Source organism: Strix aluco, chromosome 11 (assembly GCF_031877795.1).
Source record: "Strix aluco isolate bStrAlu1 chromosome 11, bStrAlu1.hap1, whole genome shotgun sequence".
Classification (NCBI taxonomy): domain Eukaryota; kingdom Metazoa; phylum Chordata; class Aves; order Strigiformes; family Strigidae; genus Strix; species Strix aluco.
Window position 1 is genome coordinate 17,897,170 of NC_133941.1, and position 21,097 is coordinate 17,918,266.

General features: G+C 41.8%; 2 protein-coding genes, 1 long non-coding RNA gene and 4 other non-coding genes across 21 annotated transcripts in view; 5 read left to right on the forward strand and 2 right to left on the reverse strand.

The window, feature by feature from the left end:
* The window catches only part of PBRM1 (polybromo 1), a 66,805-nt gene extending 56,855 nt beyond the window's left edge, over positions 1–9,950 (reverse strand). For 3 of the 14 annotated variants that reach the window (XM_074836400.1, XM_074836401.1, XM_074836399.1), the window contains exons 1-8: positions 9,827–9,947; positions 7,053–7,175; positions 5,860–6,015; positions 5,037–5,134; positions 4,307–4,454; positions 1,839–1,982; positions 1,017–1,133; positions 376–444 (exon numbers count right to left, since the gene is read on the reverse strand). In XM_074836400.1, the coding sequence (XP_074692501.1) occupies positions 376–444; positions 1,017–1,133; positions 1,839–1,982; positions 4,307–4,454; positions 5,037–5,134; positions 5,860–6,015; positions 7,053–7,091 (771 nt within the window). In that variant the 5' untranslated portion in view covers positions 7,092–7,175; positions 9,827–9,947. Of the gene's footprint in view, positions 1–375; positions 445–1,016; positions 1,134–1,838; positions 1,983–4,306; positions 4,455–5,036; positions 5,135–5,859; positions 6,016–7,052; positions 7,176–9,416; positions 9,680–9,826 lie in introns of those variants that run through there. The other 11 variants (XM_074836393.1, XM_074836406.1, XM_074836398.1 and 8 more) reach the window with 9 other exon arrangements.
* A 66-nt stretch (positions 9,951–10,016) lies between these two features.
* GNL3 (G protein nucleolar 3) lies at positions 10,017–19,947 on the forward strand. Its single transcript, XM_074836412.1, has 15 exons — positions 10,017–10,117; positions 10,470–10,528; positions 10,983–11,120; positions 11,786–11,887; positions 12,062–12,145; positions 12,652–12,787; positions 13,672–13,775; positions 15,370–15,505; positions 15,969–16,056; positions 16,424–16,607; positions 17,255–17,397; positions 18,125–18,261; positions 18,824–19,029; positions 19,347–19,428; positions 19,518–19,947. Exons 1-15 carry the CDS (start codon positions 10,105–10,107, stop codon positions 19,604–19,606), a joined length of 1,701 nt encoding a protein of 566 aa, XP_074692513.1. The 5' UTR covers positions 10,017–10,104; the 3' UTR covers positions 19,607–19,947.
* Positions 12,820–18,118, reverse strand: LOC141928353 (uncharacterized). Of its 2 annotated transcripts, XR_012624735.1 has the most exons (4): positions 17,434–18,118; positions 15,823–15,887; positions 14,895–15,006; positions 12,820–13,221 (listed from the first exon to the last, which is right to left on the reverse strand). It is a non-coding gene; the product is annotated as an uncharacterized LOC141928353 (long non-coding RNA). The 2 variants fall into 2 exon arrangements; XR_012624734.1 differs by lacking the exon at positions 17,434–18,118 and having other exon boundaries at positions 15,823–16,444.
* Positions 12,847–12,919, forward strand: LOC141928496 (small nucleolar RNA SNORD19). Its single transcript, XR_012624780.1, has one exon. It is a non-coding gene; the product is annotated as a small nucleolar RNA SNORD19 (small nucleolar RNA).
* LOC141928497 (small nucleolar RNA SNORD19) lies at positions 15,794–15,867 on the forward strand. The gene has a single exon (XR_012624781.1). It is a non-coding gene; the product is annotated as a small nucleolar RNA SNORD19 (small nucleolar RNA).
* Positions 16,285–16,353, forward strand: LOC141928499 (small nucleolar RNA SNORD69). Its single transcript, XR_012624783.1, has one exon. It is a non-coding gene; the product is annotated as a small nucleolar RNA SNORD69 (small nucleolar RNA).
* LOC141928498 (small nucleolar RNA SNORD19) lies at positions 16,898–16,973 on the forward strand. The gene has a single exon (XR_012624782.1). It is a non-coding gene; the product is annotated as a small nucleolar RNA SNORD19 (small nucleolar RNA).
* Positions 19,948–21,097: the final 1,150 nt, after the last annotated feature.

Genomic DNA, 21,097 nt, shown 5'->3' on the forward strand with positions numbered 1-21,097 from the left:
CATCACTACAAAACATCTATTTATAGCACTAGAACAAAAGTAGGTGATGATAATGCACGACCAAGCTTCAACACTTCAATGTTTTACATCAGCAGTACTTGCCAAGGAACTACTTTAAACCATTAAACATCAAGGAACCCAAGATATTCAGGCTCAATGCCAGCACACTACAGTTTACAATGCTTGGTCTGCAACACAGCTACTTCTGTAGCATTAACCCAGGACAGAACATTAAATCAACACAGCGTTCAGATTTTTAAATAGCAGGGGAAAAACACATTGCCTTTGCTACCACCATAAATTTTGGCTTCTAACAATTTTAGAATGCTTACTGTTAAACCTATACTCTGACACATTAATATGTTCATACTGTACCTGTATCCTTTGGGCAATAGTTTTAAGATCTATGGGCTCCTTTATTATTGCATAATAATCTGGGTATTGCTGGAAAACAAAAATCATTTATATATTACTATAAACAGTCATAAACCTATTGTTCTAATAAAGAATGAGCTATTAGATGAATTGCAGATATGAACAGTGTAAGCTTCATAAACATAGCACTAGGCTTCAATTTCAGCGAGCCAGATCATACAGCAGATACAGGGAATCATAATTCATCAATAAACTGACACAAAGGAACAGTTATGTCTGAAAGCCAAATACGTGGTGATGGTCTTCAGTGAATTTATTTTGCTGGTTAAACGTGTTATGTCACACACTGAAGCAGAACAGTGATATCAGACATATTTTAAAAGATTAAAAACTCTGCACGAAAAAACCTCAGTTACCTAAACTGGCAGAACAGCACAAGTCTCAGTCTGCAGTGAAGGGCTGGGAACAAGTTGGTAGGAGCAAAGAAGGGAGGGAAGCTCCAAAAAAAGCTGGAGTTTGCCACCGATGAGACAGTAAAAAAGAACTGCATCTTGAGTGTGCCCATCATAGTGTATGACATCAGCTATATAAATGTCCAGACTTCTACCTTAGAACACAACCAATATTATTAAAATACCCACCACTTTAGAAGGAAGTTTCTGAAACAGTTCACTTATGAGGCGCCCTGATGGGTTTGTGGCAACAGCTACAGCTTCAAGAAGCTGTTCAAGAATTTCCTTCAGGTAACCTGGAGATGACTAATATAAGAAATAAAATCACAGTAAGTTTTAATAGCAGCCATAGTGGAGTGCTTCAAGTTGCACTGAAATATACCAACTTACTTTTCAAAGACAGAAAAAGTCAGCTATAAAACACAGACGCAACTTTTGAAAACAACATTGTTTATGCATTTAGATAAAGCACATGAGAAAACTTTAACTTCACATTTACACTGCAGACTGTCAGATATACATTACATATTGTTAGAATAGACATGGTTGGCAACATTAATGAAACCACGCGTCCCAACATCACAAAAAACAGACATGCCCAAACTTCCTATCATTGTATCTGGCTTATAAAACACTACAGGAACAGCTGCACTAGCTGAATGGGACACATGCTGGAAAATTATGTCATTAGACATGAAGCTTCCTTGCACCAAACCTCAGTGTTGGCATAATATCAAGCACACATCATACTAGTTTTGACTAAACCAGAACCACATTTTATCCATATCAGAAAACCTCATGACTTTTTTTTGCTAGGCAGAAGTGAAACACACAAACAATGCTGTGAAATTATTAATTAATAAACCTGTATAAGAAATACCTTTTGAGGCATAATTTAACTATGAAAAGATTTAATGCTTTTTCACGTATGGAGGCCAATCTCCCTCTCAGAGTCAGCTGACATACACAGCCATGGCTTCCTCCAACTGCAGCTGTCATGCCCATACTTACTAATTCAGAATTTGCTCCTTGATTGTCATGTCCTTCCTCATCGTCATCTTCCTCCTCAGCATCACCTTTTTGAACAAATTCATTTTTTGTACGCAAATACAACTCCCATAGTTTGCAGGCAGCTTTATATTCAGGAGAATCAGGCTGCAAAAACAAATCAAACATTCTGCTCAAAATTCAGATCATTCTTACCTGAAGGAAATTAAAAAATTATTAGTTGAAAGGTATTAAATGCATTAAATAAATAATAGAAAACCTGGGAAATTCCTGCTTCAGTTGCTCTTCAACAGAGATGTTAAGAATCATAATAAGCTCTAGAAAATATAACCTCTATTACTCCAAAGCACCTGAGTCTTTCAGAAAACTTAGCACAATAAAATTACTTGGGCTGAGGCTTAGACAAGCCTATTAGATGAATGTGGAGAAATCATTAGGTTTTGCTGAAGCATAACACTACCAATATTTAAAACAGACTAAATATCAGTATGCCAGAAATGCGATTTAAGGCAATACTGTTGCCACTGCGTGGCACTTTAAAATTACTTCCTACAAAAGAAGAATGCCAATAAATGTGCCAATATCTTTGAAAGCACTGCAATGATTTACTCAGGATTATCTGTGAAATTCCAAAGAACTTGACAACATGCTACCACTGGGGCACACATCTAGGTATATTTTTTGGAAGAACTAGAAGCATTAGTCAGAATATTAAGTTTTGTAAATACAGAGTTGGTAGTGGCAGACAAGCATGTGCCTATTAACATTACTACTTAAGAACATTACACAGAAAAAAGACTGCTTTTCCACTCTTACGTATTTTTGTGTCCCTCTCCTCTGTCACTTAATCTCTACTTCAGGTATTCCTGCAGATATGTCACCTTATTACTGCTGATTACACTCTTCTTACTTCACTCTCTCAAGCTCTGACAACTTGTAATACAAATGAGAAACCAACATGAGAACTATTCTTAAGCTTACCTTATTAGGCTTAAATATTCTCAAGACATTAGACCAGGTGTTAATTATGAGGAACACATTTAAAGGGTATTCTGCTCCACTAGTCTGATTCCACCTATATGAATGCAAGATGCTCAAAAGCGTAAGAGCTGAACCAAAATACCAAAAAAACAAAATTCTAATCTAGCATTGCCAATAAAACACCTGCTGCAATAAAGACCTTGACAAGGAATCAGCCATCCCTGTTTTATATGTGTCATTGGAACTGTGTGGGTAAGGTAAAAGATGAAAAAAGAAGAGGCTATGTTTGTGTGCCATATCTCCAGCTCACAACTCCGTATTTCTCTAGAAATGTCAACATTCCTTCATCCTAGAATGATGGCTACCTATTTCTATTCTACACGCAAGATTTTTACAATACAGGAATAATTTTGAGTCCACTATTCTGTAGGCAGAGGCAGCACACATTCTGTAAAACTATCATCATTCTTTCCTGTCATCAAGTCCTTCTCCCTCATGTTGAAACCACGAAAAAGCCAACATTAATGAGTGCCTTGCAAAGCTTCAGGAGTACATAATGAATTTGCAAATCTTTGTGCTTTTTCTACTGTAACCAGAATGTGCAAATGCATTAATCCATAAATATGATTGTTTTTCAAAAAGGTACACACATACACATAAACAGAAACAAAATAAACACTGCTTTTCTGAATGCCACAGGTTACACTGGTTGGGTTATTCAGAAAGCAGTCACTGGGATCATCTCCAAAGTCAAAGATATGTGAAAGGTAATATTAGCAGGTTTAGATCTGCTGTATCATCTCAGTCACTACATAAAATTTCACTGGTTTATGTATTTAACATAGCCTTCCATTAAACAAGATTAATCTAATTTTTTCCCACTTCCTTATGGCCACTGTAAGAAAACCATTACCATCTAAAATAAAACACATACCTAGTTTGTGGAAATGGACTTGGGGGTGACATCCTTGATGAAATACATGGTCACGTACACCCACAATCTATCATCACTGACCATGATAATCAGTGTGCCTTTTTTTCATATTATTAAGTAGCCAATGGAAGAGAAAGATTCAACACTCCTACTGTATGCTTGCAGTTATTTATAAACTCCTCCTTCTGGGAAAAAAAATACGTCTTTTTCCTATTTCAAAAGGTTACAGTGTGTTGTAAAATGGGAAGGCTTTGATAAAAGAATATTTTTTCTGAGTTTACATCTCTATTTTTGCTTTGTATCACTTTTGGAAAACTACATGAAGATCCTCTTCACATTATTTTATAGTTTTCCACAGAAAAATTGCTATAGTAGGACATCTTACAAAGACATGGTCAACCTTATGAAAATATACGCAAATAACTGCAATGTGTGCTGTTCTCTTACCAATAATAAAGGATAAACTGAAAAGTTTTTTGGCCAAACGAAGGAAGAATTTGAACCTATCTCTACCACTTTTACAACGAATTTGAGCCTTTATATGTATTTTCCTCACCTTATAGTAAGCCTTTGCGTTGTTAAAGAGAAGCTGAAAATCAGCAGTCAGCACATTCACATCATCGTATTCCTCCATCTTTAGCTTTTGTTGGATTTTCATTAAATCGATTGGCTGGGAAACCACTTCATAATAATCTGGCTGATTTCTGTTGCAATGACAAAAACAGGCATTATATTCCAAGCAGCAAAACCAAACCCACAGCATTGAAGTTTGTATGTGTCTATGACTAAATAAACCAAAGAAAGTTCCAATACATTTTTGTTACAGCTAAAAGATCTGGACTGTTAGATCTGGTCTATTAGTAGGCTTACTTTATTACATGCTCTGCTATCATCCTCAGTTTTCTAAGTTTAAGAGAAAATTCAGTCTCTTACTTTATCTTTTGCATTTTAAAGGGTCATTTCTATTAATCTTCCCAAGGTTTGCCCTTAGTATTACGTTCCACCACTTAGGTGGAATATTCTATAGTCACAGGCATAGATGTTTTAGGCAGGTGTCACAAGAAACATTTTAAATTCAGTGTGTCCTTTTTTGACTGAAAAAGGGCACCAATGTTAGCATGTTCCATTGAATAATTACATCAAATACTCAGATCAAACACTGGTGGGAAACCATGAGAAATTTAGCTTAATTTTTTCACAGCTACTAATGCTGAAGTATTCCTCAATATCCACTTACTCTCTGACTAAATCTCAGGTTCGAGGCTTAACCAGAACCATGGTCTTACCTTCGCTTCGGTGCCCTAATGAAAAGCTCACAAAGGAGCCTGCCCTGTTCATCTTTGTAATCTCTGATGGTGTTGTAAAGTTCATGGCATACAGCAATCTAAAATGCAAGAACAATAAAGTAATAAAAAGTTAGAACATTTTAAGGAGATAACAAATCAAAGCCTGCTTACAAGGGGAAAGACAAGCTGCCAATCCACAAGGTGCTCTAAAGCAGAAGCGTGAAGAAATTGGTGCATCTCATACATTAGTATGATACCTGACAAGTTTGCCAGGTACTGCAGAATTTTAATTTATTTTTTTGAACACAGGGAGCTTTCTTTCAATGCTAATTCTAAGTAAAACACCCAAAATGTAAATTAATTCAGTACAATTCTCTCCAAGTTATAGACATCTAAAACAATGACAGGGGTTCTTCTGCTCTGCAATTAATTAAAATTAGACTGCTAACTCAAAAGCATAACAGACATCGCACACTTCAGCAATCACTGCCTGTGCCGTTCCCCACTTATCTTTCTGCATTTGTTATTCAGACACAGCTCTCAACTTCTGCATGTTATGATTTCAGCTCCTTCTCCAACATCCTTCCATCTGCTAAAATCATCATCATCAAAAAAAAAAAAAGAAAAGCAGCAAAAGGAAAATGGGAAAGAAAAAGTGAAACTGGGGAGACAAGAACAAGCCAAAGCTGAACAAGGTCCTAAACAAAGCAACAGATTCAGGGCCAGCGCTACATACAATCACCCATTTTACAATCCAGCATTTCCCAGACAGGGATACAGTATGCCCAAGAAAAAAAGTTCTGCATATTAAGGAGGTACTAACAGGATCTACAGTTGGGAGATTGGAAAGTCTCCTCCTCTTTCTGCTTGGGCCTGGTATATTGGTGGAGTGGTGTCCATCATCAAAGTCTCCTCCGCTGACGCTGCTGGAAGGCGAGGTAGCTCTTCGCCTCTTGGAACCCATGGAATCCAACTTCTTCTATAATGAAGAGATATGTTCTTAAACTCATGGCATTGCATCCAAACTCTCTGGTGAGAGCTAACTATAAAGCTAGCAACGTTTAGGATGTCACATACACTTGTTATATACTACAGTTCAGTTACGCCACATATCTAAACACCAGCTTTTTCAAAAAATTGGCAAGAGTAAAGGGAAATCAAAATGGTCCTACAGTTTTATAGTCACTGATGACAGCAAAGTCAGAAAGCCTAGGGCTCACAGTGACGAAGATGAATTTAGCAGCTCTTACTAGGAAATGTCCTGAAACTATCTACATTTTAACTATCTCATCCCATGCATGATAACTAAGAGAGAACCACTGTTTTAAAGGAAAAAGCTGTGCAAACATGTGCTCAGTTCTAGTGTAAAAGCATGTAATTCCATGTCAAATTAAAACAAAAAACAACCAACCAACCAAAAAAAAAAAAAAACCCATGAAGAAAACACATTACAAACAAAAATTCAAACAGCTACTGAATACCTTATCTTAGATTCAAGCCCAAAAAAGGTCTGAACCATCGTGTGACCTACCACTCCCACTTTATGTGTAGGATGAATGGCTCAATCATCAAGAAGTAGAAAAAAACACCTCCTTTTTTAGCCATAGTTTTCCATTTGCCAACACAGTGACAAATGAACAACCACCATCCAACAATTATGGTGATTTACAGAACAAGTTGTTGGCTCTTTCCCAACTTTCAGTGACAGCATCAGAAAAATAGCTTTATTTGTAGCTGTCTGAAAGGCTGAAGACAGAATAGATCCATCTATCCCAGTCTATACCCATTTTTCAACCAAACCAAGGAATTTCTTCTAGGAAGCACTCAGTTGATTTACAAGGTATGGCAGCACACCATAACCACATCAGAGCATTTATGTTAGAGACAGAATTCATTTAAAGCACACAAATGAGATGAATAAGGCAGGAATAATTAACAGGATAAAGAAAAGCAAAAGCCTAAGGCAGAAGAATGGAGGGAATGGTGCACATACAATCAATAATTTACCAGATTTACCAGAGTACAACCAGCACCTCGAAAAGCCAGTCTCCTCATAGTGTCTGATGGCCAAGTACAGATACTGGGAGAAGGTAACACTCTAAGAGTAGCAAACCAGCAATGGTGTTAGTACAGCCAAAACTGGAAGACAAGAAAAAGGAAGGAGAGAGAGAAGAAAACTAAGAGTAGATAGATAATTAAAGAATAAAACCAAAGAATAAATTTAATAATTACAGTGACAGAGAAAAAAAGCAAGAAACAGAAGGTGACTTTTTTTAGCCTAGCAGAAACTCTACAAAGTATTTTTGTACACAGAATGCTAGACATTTCTGTCATTTTTACAGTAAAAACACATTTCTCTAATGTTCCTGAATACATATTACAGATTTCACAGCCACTTGCTAGAGAATGATTCATCAAGCAGAGCAGGGAGTAAACATAAGCGATATCTGACCTGAGAGTAAAAACCCGAAAGCAGTAAAACTTACAGAATGTGAAGTAGTACAGTGGTTAGAACAATAACAAAATAATTTTTAAGGTCAAGAAACATTTAATAGCATCTCTAGTGATGATGCACCTCCATCAGTCTTCAGAGTGGATTTTTATCCTCACAAGTAAGCAACATTAAGCATCCAGCTATACAGGTTCACTAAAGATATACCTGTTTCAATTTCTAAGCAGTCTCCACGTCTGATTTCTTTCAGAAATTCCACGTGAAATGTACAGAACCATTTTATGGCAAAATGATTGCTACTACTTAGTTCATGCAAGTACGGTCTTCAATGAAACCCCAGAGAGATTGTTTTCACGGTCGGTATTCTGGATGTTCTCATAACACACACGTACAGAGAAACTTGGTGCTTTATTAGCAGGCAATTCATCTCAGGGACGGACAACCAGCCTGTCGCTTTTGGCACTGCCTCCAACTTTTATCTGAGAGCTAACACCAGGCACGTGCTGATGTGGAGGTTGCTAGAAAACACAAGTTCTTGGTTGTGAAAGGCAGGCAGGAGGGACTACTGCAATCCGTAATTCTGGTCTACCCAGGAACCCAAAAGTACACTCAGTCCAATCTCATCCTCGAACAAAGATTTGGGGACCTCCCAACCAGCACCTGCCTGCAAACTGCATATAGGCTTCTCCACATCTGTTATCTGAGGCACATACACTGCTGCTCTCAGGCATACTGGTGTATACTTGTATGATCAAGACGTCCGGCCATTCTGTACACAGAAACATTTTTCTCCTCTAATAACCAAGGAAGGTGCAAAACTCGTATCAGTCTGAACAACATCATGAATACTGAGAGAACTGCTTACGTAAAACTCCTACCGAATGCCAGGCTCCAAAATGTAAATTTCTCTCTAGAACTCCATGCTCATAAACGGAGATAATCCTACTGTGTGCAGAAATGTATTCTGCTTTACTTAAGAACGTATCTCCTAGACTTTCTTCTGTAATGTAACTGCTAGCTCACAAGTCTCTCAACAGTCACACCAAGAATCTCCACCACTACAAACAAGCCGCCTCCTGTGCAACACGAGCTTGAGCGTCTTCTTAACGATTGCTCACACTGTCCATAAAAATGTCGCATAACCATAGACATCTCTATAAGAAATGGTTTGGCCATTACTAATACCCACGTATACTAATATATACACAATGGGTGGACGACTGCCCCTCCTGAAAGCTGTACTAGACTGATCACCACAAGTGTCACCCAGTCTGACCTCATTAAGTGAACAGTTTTTACATGCATTTGAGATAACACACTTAAAACAAGCCAATGAGGTTCTAGCACACATTTCATTTTCTGCCTCCAAGCAGAAAAAAGCTAAAAGCCAACAGATACCACAGAAAGTATTTTATCATTATCAGGATCTCCCACGTTTCAACAGAAATACTCACTAAATCATGGCAAATTTAGCAAACGGAACAGGGGAGGGAAGCACAGCCAGAATTTCCCCCGATTATCGATCACACTGAAACCTGCTACAACATAGGGAAAGGGGGACGGCAGCAACCAGACACTACAGAAGGACAAAGTTGGCGAAGAAGCGAGAGACGCAGCACATCGGTCGTTTTATCAACACTGGGACAAGCACAAAGAGGCAAAGCACATAACTTCCCCAAACCGTCCCGCAGGGGGGCCCCCGCCTGCACCCTGCCCGGGTTATGTGGTGTTATTGTTGGCAGGAGAAGGAGACAAAGAAAAACACCTTTTCCGGCACCGGACCAGCCTGTGCCCTCACGGCCTGACAGGACGATGTCCCCCTCCCCGGCCCGCGCTCCCACCCGTACCGGCCAGGACACGCTCCCGTCCCCCGAGCCCCGCTCCGGAGGGAGCGGCCGCGCCGCCGCCGCCGGCCCTCGACCACCCACCCGCCGCGCGGCCGCTGTCACCGCTGCGAGCTCTGTCCGGTGACGGGACGGGGCGCTGGGGGCGGCGGGTGAGGACGGCGCCGCGGGGAGGACACCGCGGCCGGGGCTGAGGGAGACACCGCGGCCAGCGGGGTCCGGACGCCGGTGGGGGACAGCGACACCGAGGGGGCCGCGGCAGGGCGGCCCGCGCCCAGGGCCAGGGTCGCCGCGGGAGGCGGTGACGGGGGAGGTGACAGGAAAAGGCGGAGGTGCTCGGCGCCCCCGGGCCCGGCGCGGGGCCCGCCGTGGCGGAGCTGCTGCGCGGCCGGGCGGCGCTGCCTCCCCGCGGCGGCCACACAAAGGGAGGCAGCGGCCTCCTGGCTTCGGCCCGCCGCCCCGCCTGCGCGCCCCCGGCGCGGCGCGCCGCTCACCCAGCCGGCTCCGCTCCGCCTCCGACAGCCGCGGCCGCAGTCGCCCTCCGCCGCCCGCCCCGCCACCGCTGCCGCCGGTGCCGCCGCCGCCCGCCGCCGCTCCGTACCGCCGAGCCCGCCGCTGCCGCAAAGCCCGCCCGGCCGCCAACCGCGCCGAGCCCGCGCGACACCTCCGGCGAGGAAGGGCCGCTTCGCTTTACGGCAGCGCCCGCCGGCGGGAGGAGGAAGGAGCGCGGCCTTCCACGTGGGGCCGCGGCCCAGCGCCGTCCGGCGGCGCCATGAAGCGGCCCAGTGAGCGGCGGGCCGGGGCACGGGCGGCCGCGGGGGGCGGGCCTCGGGCGGTATCGCCGGCGAGCGCTCGAGGGGAGGGAATGGCGGGGGCGGGCGACGGCCCGGGACCGGGGGAATGGCGGCGGCGGCGGGGGGGGGGGGCGGGGGCGGGCGGGCGGCAGCGGCCGCTCGTGGCCGAGCGAATGGCGGCGGCCCGGGGCGGGGGAATCAGACACCGGGGCTCGAGGGAACGGCGGCGGCGGGCGGCGGTGGGAGCTCGGCCCCTTTCCCGGGCGCCGGTGAGCGGCGGGGCTGTCCCCGGGGGGGCGGGTGCGCCGCGGAGAACCGGCGCTGAGGGCGCGGTGCGTTGCAGAGCTGAGGAAAGCCAGCAAGAGGCTGACCTGCCACAAGCGCTACAAGATCCAGAAGAAGGTGAGTCCCGGCGAGCTATCCCGGCCCCCATGGAGCGGGGGAAGATGGCGGGGGGGCGCGGTGGTCTGTTTCTAACTAAAGTTGCATGCTAACTAGTTTAACACTAAAAGCATTTGTTATATATGGTTACAGAAACATGTACTTATACATGTACCCAATAAGGTTGTTGTACTGACTATTAAGGAGCCTGAACTGTAGTGAGGAATTTGCTTTCCAGTCACCATTGGCCGAAACATGATGTAGAAAGGCGTGTAGTTTTTTTTACATCCTTACATCTCACATTATCTGGGCTGGTACGTTCAAGTGCACAATGTCTCATCGTAAAGCTACAATCGAAACGCTTCATTCTAAAGTCAGAAACATACCATTTTTGACTCTGTATCTGTAAATAGGAGGGATACATACCTTTTTTTTTTGCCTTAGATTGAGAAAATATTTTTGTACCTGTCTTCAGATCAGAGAACACCACCGAAAAGTCAGGAAGGAGGCCAAAAAACGTGGACGCAAAAAGCCCAAGAAAGATCCTGGTGTTCCCAGTGCTGCGCCATTTAAGGAAGAGCTTCTGCGGGAAGCAGAGCAAAGAAAGCAGAGGGTAAAATACAGTTTGTGATAAAGTGGACAAGAGAGAGAGAACTCAAGGGAGCTGAGACCAATCCTATCTTCAGGGAAGCTTTGTGTGCATGTGTGTGCACATGTGTGCACCCAGAAGTGCCATCATGGTAGATTGTAAATGGTCCTAGTAGACATGTACTTTGGAAAAATAATATATTTGTTTCCAGCATTATACAGTGGGTAACAATTTACTCTTTTATTTTTAACCTTAATTTCATCACTGTGTGTATAAACATGCTGGAAGAGTCATTTCTAATGTAATCCAAATTGCCTGTGATGCTGAGATACATAGATGTCCCATCAGAAGGCTGCAAGTCTAGTCTTGGCATTATGTGATTATACAGAAAATAAGGATCTGCTGTCTGCAACATAATGTGACAGAGCACAGCACCCTTATCAGTTGTAATGTGGTTGCTGCATGGCTGTTACCTTGGGGTCTAGCTAATGGTTGTATTGCCTCTGGTTTTGAGGCAATTGAAGGCAACAGTATTCATCAGGGTAGGATGCAAAAAATGTTCCCAGTGTCATTTGGGCAGCTGTGACTTCTAACTAAGCCGTCTCAGGAACTTTGGGGGGGACAAATAACAACCTTCCTTACCACCTTCTGATGTGTTTTATCTGGCTTGGGTTTTTGTCTGCAATCAGCTTGAAGAACTAAAACAAAAGCAGAAGCTCAACAGACAGAAAGAACATGAAAAGAAGAGGAAGCTTGAAGCTAAAAAGAATGCAGCCAAAATCAAGGGAAAAGTAGGTGTCCGATATGATTTTGATTCTTTGAAGCTTATAGAAGCAATAAAAGTTATCCTGAAACTACATCTTCTTAAGCAGTATGTTACTTGTTACGTTTTCATGCTGTGTATGCACACAAGTATAATACCAATTCTCAGTTAAATCATTCCTTTAATTTTTATTTGCATTCAGGAATCCTCTAGCAAATCTAAAGCAAAGACTAACAAACTGCTGGATAAAAATTCAAAGAAATCATTCTGCAGGGAGCTCAGGAAGGTGAGGAGCTTCAACTATTTTTATATAATTTGATGAGAGTCAGCAATGAGAATACTTGTTATTTTCCTTTTTGCATTACTGTGCAGCTGCTAGAGAGTGTGAGGTTGCTTGTGACAAACTTCAGCACTGAAGTAAGGGATTTTGTTACAGAAACTGTGAGGGTTTCAGTCTTGTCTGGTGTGAGCTACTGAGACACCCAGCAGTTTGAGGCATCAGACTACTTGGGCCAACATCAGTACATACTGAGTGATCAAGAGCTCTTATAGTAATGAAGTACTGGTGTCTAAGGATTTCTTGCCTTTGGAGGAGAAAGATGAAAATTGCTTCAGCTTTCTGGTTTGTAGTTCAGAAGAAAGGAGCTCAAACAAGAACAGTGGTATGAAACCTCACCAGTCATTCTGTGAAATTCAACAGTAACTGTTGTAAGCCACAGCTATTCCAGAGTTGTCATCTGTCAAATGGTCTGTCATTTCTTATTTGAGAGTCTTCTCTTTTTTCTAACCTAGGTGATTGAGGCCTCAGATGTGGTTCTAGAGGTTTTAGATGCAAGAGATCCAATGGGTTGCCGGTGTCCTCAACTGGAGCAAGCTGTGACTTGCTCTGGAGGAGACAAAAAGCTACTGTTGGTTCTGAACAAAATTGGTAAGAAGCAGAGGTTTTCTTGAAATGTTACTTGGTCACTGTGTGGTTCTGTGGTAGGTGAGCTATGAAGAAGATTTTAAAGGAATCTGAGATTCCATTGAAGACATAAGATCCAACTCTGAGCTCACTGCCCTACTGAAGGGGTCACATTTCCTCCACCTTTTAGTCTAGTTTGCTAAGAAAACACCACAGATGGGTTAATGTGCATTCACCTCTATCTTTTGCAATAACTGAAGGCATTGGCCAGTCTCAGCCAAATTTGACAGAATTTAAAGATCTTACCATTTTTAACATTTTTGTGAACATAGGTGGGTGGGCAGAGGTCATGATGCTGGTCCCCACTGAGGCAATGGTGAATTAAGGATCAACAGATCAATGCAATAGTTGGATTTGAAATTTGTCTTTGGGAAGTACTTTCTCTCTTCCATTGCTGCCTGAAAGAATACACACAAAAGCTGTTGGAATGAGCTAAAAAGGCTGGAAATTACTGAGTTACCAGCAGCAAGGAAAAGAAAATACCAAGTGACAGCAAGAGCAAACGGAATTTTGCATTAGAGTAGCCTTTGCAGGGATGATGGGATGATCCCTTACAGGACATCACTCTACCATACAAAGTCTCCTAGGGAGACCCCAGCATTAAAAACTTTATACAGGGGCCAAAAATGTAATTGTGGTATGTTTTGCTTGAGATGGAAAATAAGGACAAACTTGCAACACTTGGGTGCCCTTGAGGAACATACCCAGTACTTTACTGGACTTTTCAGCCAAACATTATTTGTCATAAAATGGACAAAATACAGCCTGGTTCCCAATTCCACATTAGATTTCCTCCACAGTGACATTTAAGATTCACAGGAGTGAAAGGACTGTGGTCTTTTTTCCAGATTTAGTGCCAAAGGAGAACTTAGAGAAATGGTTGAATTATTTGAAGAAGGAGTTCCCAACAGTTGCTTTTAAATCAGCAACGCTGATGAAGGACAGAACTATGGTAAGAGCATGCAGGCTGTCTCATGACTAAGTTGTATGTGTTTGCAATCATACATGTTGAGAAATGGGAACTCTTGTTCTTTAAAATTCCTTTTCCCCTTGTTTGATTATACTGCTGTGGCTGACAGATTTGCTTTTGCACTTTGACTAAGCTTTGTGGTACAGTGGGGAAATTACTGCTTCTGAAATGCATCTTGTTATTTGTGCCCTGGATGCTGGACTAGAGCAACAGCAAGTCTGTTGGGTTTTTTTACTGTAAGATGGTGAGGGGAGGAAGATGAGGAATTTTTCATCTTCTGCATAGGATGGTTGCACCAGTTACATCTGAATTGTTTGTAGGTAAAATGGTGCAGGCCATACTACAGCATTTATCCTGACTTTGGCCATCAATACAGGTAGCACTTGACATTATTTCATGAAGGGTATAAAGGGGTTACCTCCCTGTATCCTAGTCTCAATTGTTTGAAGATGCTCATTTGAGTTGTATGTGTATTAATACATAATGCTTCACATGTCTTAACCCTGATAACAGCAGCATGAAATAGACCCTTCTGTGAAATGGTGCAGAAACTGCAACTCAAGAGAGCAGGTTTTGAAGTCCTTCAAAAAATTGAAGTCTCTTGAGTGAATTTGCAGATCTAAGGGTTCTACCATCAGAACATAATGGTTATTTTATGGTCGCCCAACAGATCTGCAGTACAGCCTGAACTGAAATCACAAGCCCTTTAAGTCAGTTCACATTCCTTTTTCTCTTAGTAGTTGATGACTACCTTTTTTTACTGTCACTTAACTGATCAGCCAATTTCTTACTAAACTAATTCCTTCTGTTTAGAATAACACAGTTGTATTAAATTTTAATAAGTTGCATTAAGTTGTAATAAGCTGTAGCGGCCAAAATAATTCACACATCACAATGTTCTTCTTTCTTTCTGCAGGGCAGGGGCTGTTTGTTTTCTTTAAATTCTTTTTTTCTTCTTACATTAATACGTACTCCTACAATAATAATACTTATACTCTCATTCAAGCTCTTCATAATAAGCAAATCAGCAACTAGACAGTCATCAACCCTCTCTCCCACAAACAGTTCCATCCACCTTAGCACAGCCTGGCAGTTTCTTACCTCTCTTCCAAGGCCTGTTTCTCCTCAAAGCCTTGCTGCTTCTCCAGGCCTGTGTAGAGCAGAGCTGGCACTTCTCCGAGCCAGCACAGGACCAACCAGCTCTTCGCCGAGCCTGCACAAAACAGAGCTCCTGAGCAGAGCTTCCCTGAGCAAAGCTCTCTGCCTTCACCAAACTCCCCAAACAGAGCTCCTTTGCTGATGTCAATTTGGCTCTTAAGTATTGAATCTCCCACAGCTGCACAGAGCTGACAGGCCAATGCCGACTTGCCTCTTAATCAGTTACCAGTAACACATGATTTGACTCTTAACATATTGAATTTCCCACAGCTGTGCAGAGCTGACACTCCCACACACAGTAACATCTAATAGAGGATAGGAGTTGGAAACATTACAGTAGATAAATAAATACAAGCATACTTATTTATTTTTTAAATAGCTCCTGACCATGTGGTTTTTTTGCCTTTGAATCCTTTAGCCGGAACAGGTCACAAAACGACGTGCACGTGTTGATTTATCAAGAACCACTGAATGTTTTGGAAGCAAATGCCTTTTGAAACTTCTTCAAGAGCACGGCAAGACTCAAAACAAAGCCATTCAGGTTGGGGTAGTAGGTAAGCATTTGGAGAGGCAGGAGCAGCGTTGGTATCTTGTATTATAACTTGGGTAAGACAGCTAACACGACTTGCTAATGGGCTTTCTAGTCATTGTTCTTACTTTCATCCAGGATTCACTATTGCAGTACTTCAGTTGATAGCGGTCTGTGTTGCACTGATACACATGCAGCCTGTGTGCTTTGTGGAAGGCACATTGTGCGAGGCCTTAGCTTAGGGAAACAAGCAGGTTACATACTGTGCAGCTTGCACTGCCTTCCTCCTACCTGATGTTTTTATTATCAGTGTGAGAAATGAGGATACAGACTATATCTTACTTCTGTAGTGAAGACTTCAGATCCAACTCTGATCTCACGCTGGAGATGTACTTTACCAAAGACAGCTGGAAGAAACAGTTTTGATCGGTGTTACATAGGCTGAGGTTTCTTATTTAACTTACAAGGATTTATGTGGTTTTCTTCAGGTTTCCCTAATGTGGGAAAGAGCAGCATAATCAACAGTCTTAAAGGAGTTCGCGCTTGCAATGTTGGCCTAGCAAGAGGTGTTACCAAGTAAGCCGAGTCTGATAAAAGCTCTTCATTTCCCTGTTTGTTGTGTGCCGATTACCTCATTTGTTTGTGCACAGTTTCCATCCATTAGGGGTGAAGTATGCTGCTGTGTGCAGTTTTAAGTGCACATTTCAGTTTGCCAGGATGAAAGACATTATCTGTGTGATGCAGGCTGTCACGAGAGAATACAGTGTATAAACCTGCTCGTTTTGTACATTCAGTTTTCTATCCTATGCAGAGCACATGAGAAAGCACTGAAACTGACTGAAGTGTGTTCAGTCCAGCACTGAGCTTTGTGTCTTGCATTCCTCACCATTACAAGTCCTTTGCTAGTTGATTATCTGCTCACACTGCATTTCTCTCCGAATAGGTCCATGCAAATTGTGCACATTGATAAACAGACAAAGATGTTAGACAGCCCAAGTATAATTGCAGATCCTTCCAACAGTGCCTTGGCTCTGGCCTTGAGAAGTATCATAGGCACTGAAGAATCAGGCTCAGCAGATGTGCTTGAAGGAGTAGATGCCATTCTAAATCACTGCAGTAAACAGCAGGTGAGCTCCATCTTTTTCCACATCTCTCACTGCATTTGACTTCTCTGCAGGATTCTTGGGCCAATAACAAAAGTTCGCTTCACTTCAACTAATTGTGGTAGCTTTTGCACTTTCCCCTAACCATACAGAATGGCAAACTTTGGCTAGTGTATCCAAGGGAAAGTGTCATCTTTTATCCTTATAAACAGAAGGCAGAAACTGCATGCCACAATCCTGTCAGCCAGAGTTCATTTTCCCAATAACTTCTCTGATTTTTAAAAACTGCTGCTTTTAAGATCTCATCACGGAGTGAAAAATGAAGATATTCTAACTGCTTCCTATTATTACAGTGAAGACCTCAGATCCAACTCTGATTTCACTCTGGTTTCAAGTAGACTAACCTAAGCCTAATTCCCATTCAGTTCTGTGATAACTGTTTTCACAAACCACTGTGCTGTCTCTATACACCCACTAGTATGGCTGAATGGCAGATGAATTTGTTGATGAAGTAGGCATTTTGCTTGGCAATGTTTACTCCCACATGCAAGAGAAAAATGGCTCTTTGCATACTTGTCTGTCCTCATTGTAACCCAATTTGATTTGCTCTTTTATTCCTAAAACTAAAAATGGGTATCTTTTTCTGAATGCACCATTTTCTTTTGCACTAGGTAATAATGCACTATAGTATCCCAGATTTCAGGAACACTGAAGAGTTTTTAACGTTACTTGGTCAGAAAAGGGGTATGCTGAAAAAGGGAGGCGTTCCTGACATAGAGAGTGTAGCTAAATTGCTACTTTGTGACTGGACAGGGTATGTATACTATGAATTTTGCTTTATGATGCTTACCTTTTACACATTGTTAATCCAGCACAGCAGAAGTTCCAAGTCCTGCGAAGTACTTAGAAAGGAGAGGCAGCTTTTTCTTCTTTTTTTCCCTCCTTTCTCACATTTTACTTTGGTAAAGAGAGCTGGATTGGCTAACAGATTTAGAGAATGCCATCCATGGATAATTTTCTAAGGTAGTGAAGGAAACATGGAAAGAGCCAAAGCATGTTGCACATTACTCTGTAGCCAGTTTGATGACTTCTGCTATAAATCTGTTAGGGGAATTTGCCTTCCTCTCAAATATTGAGTCCATGTAGTCCTCTTCGACAGACAGAAAAGGCTCTGGGAAATTTTCTATGGAAATTTATAGCGGTTCCTATATTCTGAGGGTGGGAATAAATGTAACTCAGTGTGACTGTTACCTTTGCTCAAGTGGTTCAGCTGCTTTTACAGGCAGATGATTTGTGGTGACAAAGTACACCGTTTCGTTTTCCTCTCAGGAGTGGGCTATCCACTTAATACTGTTACTGACAACTTCAGAGTCAAATTTAATAGTGCTTTAGCTATTTAACTGCTATGAAACAGATGATAATAAATGAGTAGTTAGGTTGAGGAGTTTGAGAGATTTGTGCTCTGAGTTTTATTTTTAAATACAGTGATTTAACTATGTTATCTTTGATTGTTTTTTAATACCGATACTTTATTTTCCCAGAGCTAAAATAAGCTACCACTCACAACCTCCAGGATCTCAGAGACTGCCACCGTATCTTACAGAAGACAAAATAGCTGAAATACAGGAGTGCTTTAATTTAAAGAACCTAGAAGAAGAAAACAACACCACCGTTCAGGGTAGGACTGTTACTGTAATGCACTGCTACTACTAAGAGTGGCAGTAGTAGTTTTAATAGGAGATTTTGAATGGAAATCCTCCTGGGGTTTATATGATAGCTTTGCCAATATGCAGTGAATATGAACCTTTTAAGAAAGAAATGGATTCTGATGCAACGGAACAGTGCATCTGTGTGCTGGCTTAACATAAGTTACCCCTGCTAGTCCTTAGTTTCTGCTCATCTGACCTAACCCTCCTAAGCAGGAAATAGGGTAAAAGAAGGTTGAAGAGCACATAAACACTGGCTAATTAGGCCAACAAAATACATTTTACTCAGTACAATCTATACTCAAATCCAAATCTTTCAGCTCCTAGCAGTCTTCTGTAGATTCCTTGGGGAAACCTATTCTTGGAGAATTGTCCTTTGTTCTACCTGCTTATACATGGGAGTGCCTCTTGTGGAAGGGAGGGGGCAGGACTGTCTTTTTCTAGCCCTGACCTAAAACGGCTGTCCTCTCGGGGGGGTAGGCATTACAACTGGTGCTGTCGAAAGTGACTTAACAGACACTATGTTCTTCCCAGCTTTAAAATACCCCAGTCCAGCAAGCAGCATCGCTTTCCAGTCAGCCGGTATGGCAAATGGGACAATAGAGGAAAATAAAGTCATAGAGGAAGCATCAGAGTGGGAAAACATGGAAACAAGCAAGGAGGAGGAGGAGGAAGAGGAAGATTTCACAGAAAGCGATGATGAAGATGATGTGGAAGAAGAAGAAAAGGATGTCAGAGAGGTAAATCAAGGTTTATTAGGCTGCTTCTGCCTGTTTAGATCCCGACACCAAGTACCCAGTCAGTGTCCTGCTGTAAACTGAGAACGTGTAGGTACTGTGGAGCCACCAGCAGTAATGAAAAAGCCCTTTTCCTGGAGATAAGGGTTGGGCTTTTTGCTTAATTAAGGAAACAACATTGTTCTAAGTCAGTGTGTTCCTGACCAACTATACAAGGGCACATACACACTTTGACTGGTCTCTGTTAGGTTTCATTTGCATGGGAGACTTCATTAGTGATGTCTGAATAAACACATCTGTCTCACCTTTCTGACTTGTAGGAAAGCAAAGTTCAGGTCACCAGGAAAGCAAAGCTTGGAAAACAACAAACAAGTCCTACAAATCCAGAAAAGCAGATAGCAGGTCTGTATTAAAAACCCTGGCTTGAAGGGGAGTCTTTAGTACGCTAGCACTGGCATTGGTTTCACTAACACATTATTTTCTTATCTCAGAAAGTGAACATTCCAATTCAGTATCATTCAGTTTGGATAAGACAGCAGATGAAGATGATGCCTACGATTTTAATACAGACTATGTGTAATGAATTATGTATGAGGACACCATTTGGAGACTTATTACTGGCTTTTAGAACAGTCATGAAGGCTTGTGTTTCAGCAGAAGTTGGAGGAATGCTACATACCAGAGCTGCTGCAAAGATTCACTACTACTGCAGTGTCAAATAATATATATATAATAGTGTATCATCTCCCTTGATTGTTCCAGATGTTGTACAAGTCTAGTAAACCAACTGTATTCTGCTTTAAGTCCTAAACTTTATTTCCTGTATTAAAGCCTATTTTAAAAATTCCCTAACAGACTATTAGTTTGTTCACTATTGGTCCGTTCACTTTGCCTTATAAAAAGATGTTTCAGAAGGATAAACCCTTTGTCATCTTTTTCTTTGAGAAACAATGGTACATGTTTCATTCTAGTCATGTACAAACAATTAAATTTCAAGGTAAGTTTTTACCCTCATGTCATAAAATTTAGATGTTTTTCCTAGAGGATTACAGACACTACCCCTAGAGCGTGACTTCAGTCAGTAATTTTTTGGTATACTTTTGCAAAACTTGTAGAACTTTCATATGGGAAGGTTGGCTAAGCAAATACTGCTTATTACAGCTAGGCATAAGGTATTTTATTTAAGCACTGCTTTACATGTTCAGAACCTTCACTGGGAAAGGTAACCGAGATTTATATTTGTAATCTGTCTTCACTGGGGAGCAAGCTTCTTGTTCTTGCAGTGCTCTTGAACAAAAGACTTACCTCCTGATGACACATATTATACCTGGCAACAACTGGTACCTATAAAGCAAAACATTGCCCTGTGCGATAAGGACACGTTACTGTGCTCAGCCTATAGCAGAAGTGGGGTAGCAAGAGAATTACCAAGAGTGCCTGCAGCTGACCAACAAATTAAGCGTTTAGAATAAATGCCTGACACCAAGCCTCTTCCTCCCTCCTGTTAACTCAAAGGTCCAATTTCTGTGTTCTTTTGTGCAATACTTGTATTATCCCTAAATGTATGTGGAGGCACAGTCCTTCTAAGCAGCTTAAAAAAGGATCAAGTGCAGACACAGACACATGCAGTTTATTTAAGCCTGCTAAAACAGCCTGGTCATCAGAACTGGTGTCAACTGATCTAGTATAATCTTTAAAAGTTTGGTAAGTGAACTTACTTTGTTACTCTTAACCGCTTCAAGGACAAGAATGATTCTTGTTCGTCAAAACCCTGGAGAAGAAACAATAGGTAATAAACTACAGAACAGCATCCATGACAGAAACGGAACTATAGGCAGTGACTGCAGTGAGTCAAGCCATTGGGAGTCCTTTTAAATTGTAAAGCATATTCATACACATGGAGGAGCCCTTTAGTGCTCTGCTGCCCTGTATCTCAGACCATGCAACGCTCAGCCCATCACACAAAGCTTTCTGTCTAAACATACTGAGGACTGTGCACAAGCAGTATTGTGGAATAAAAATGACAACTTGAGTTCAAACCTGTATGGACAGGCATACTTGGCACAATTGC

Excerpts from the sequence above, each read along its gene's own strand:
- GNL3 (XM_074836412.1), top strand. Across the intron at positions 13,776-15,369 it reads TGATGAAGGACAGAACTATG|CCGGAACAGGTCACAAAACG; the intron begins GTAAGAGCATGC and ends TGAATCCTTTAG. Across the intron at positions 19,030-19,346 it reads AAGAAAAGGATGTCAGAGAG|GAAAGCAAAGTTCAGGTCAC; the intron begins GTAAATCAAGGT and ends TCTGACTTGTAG.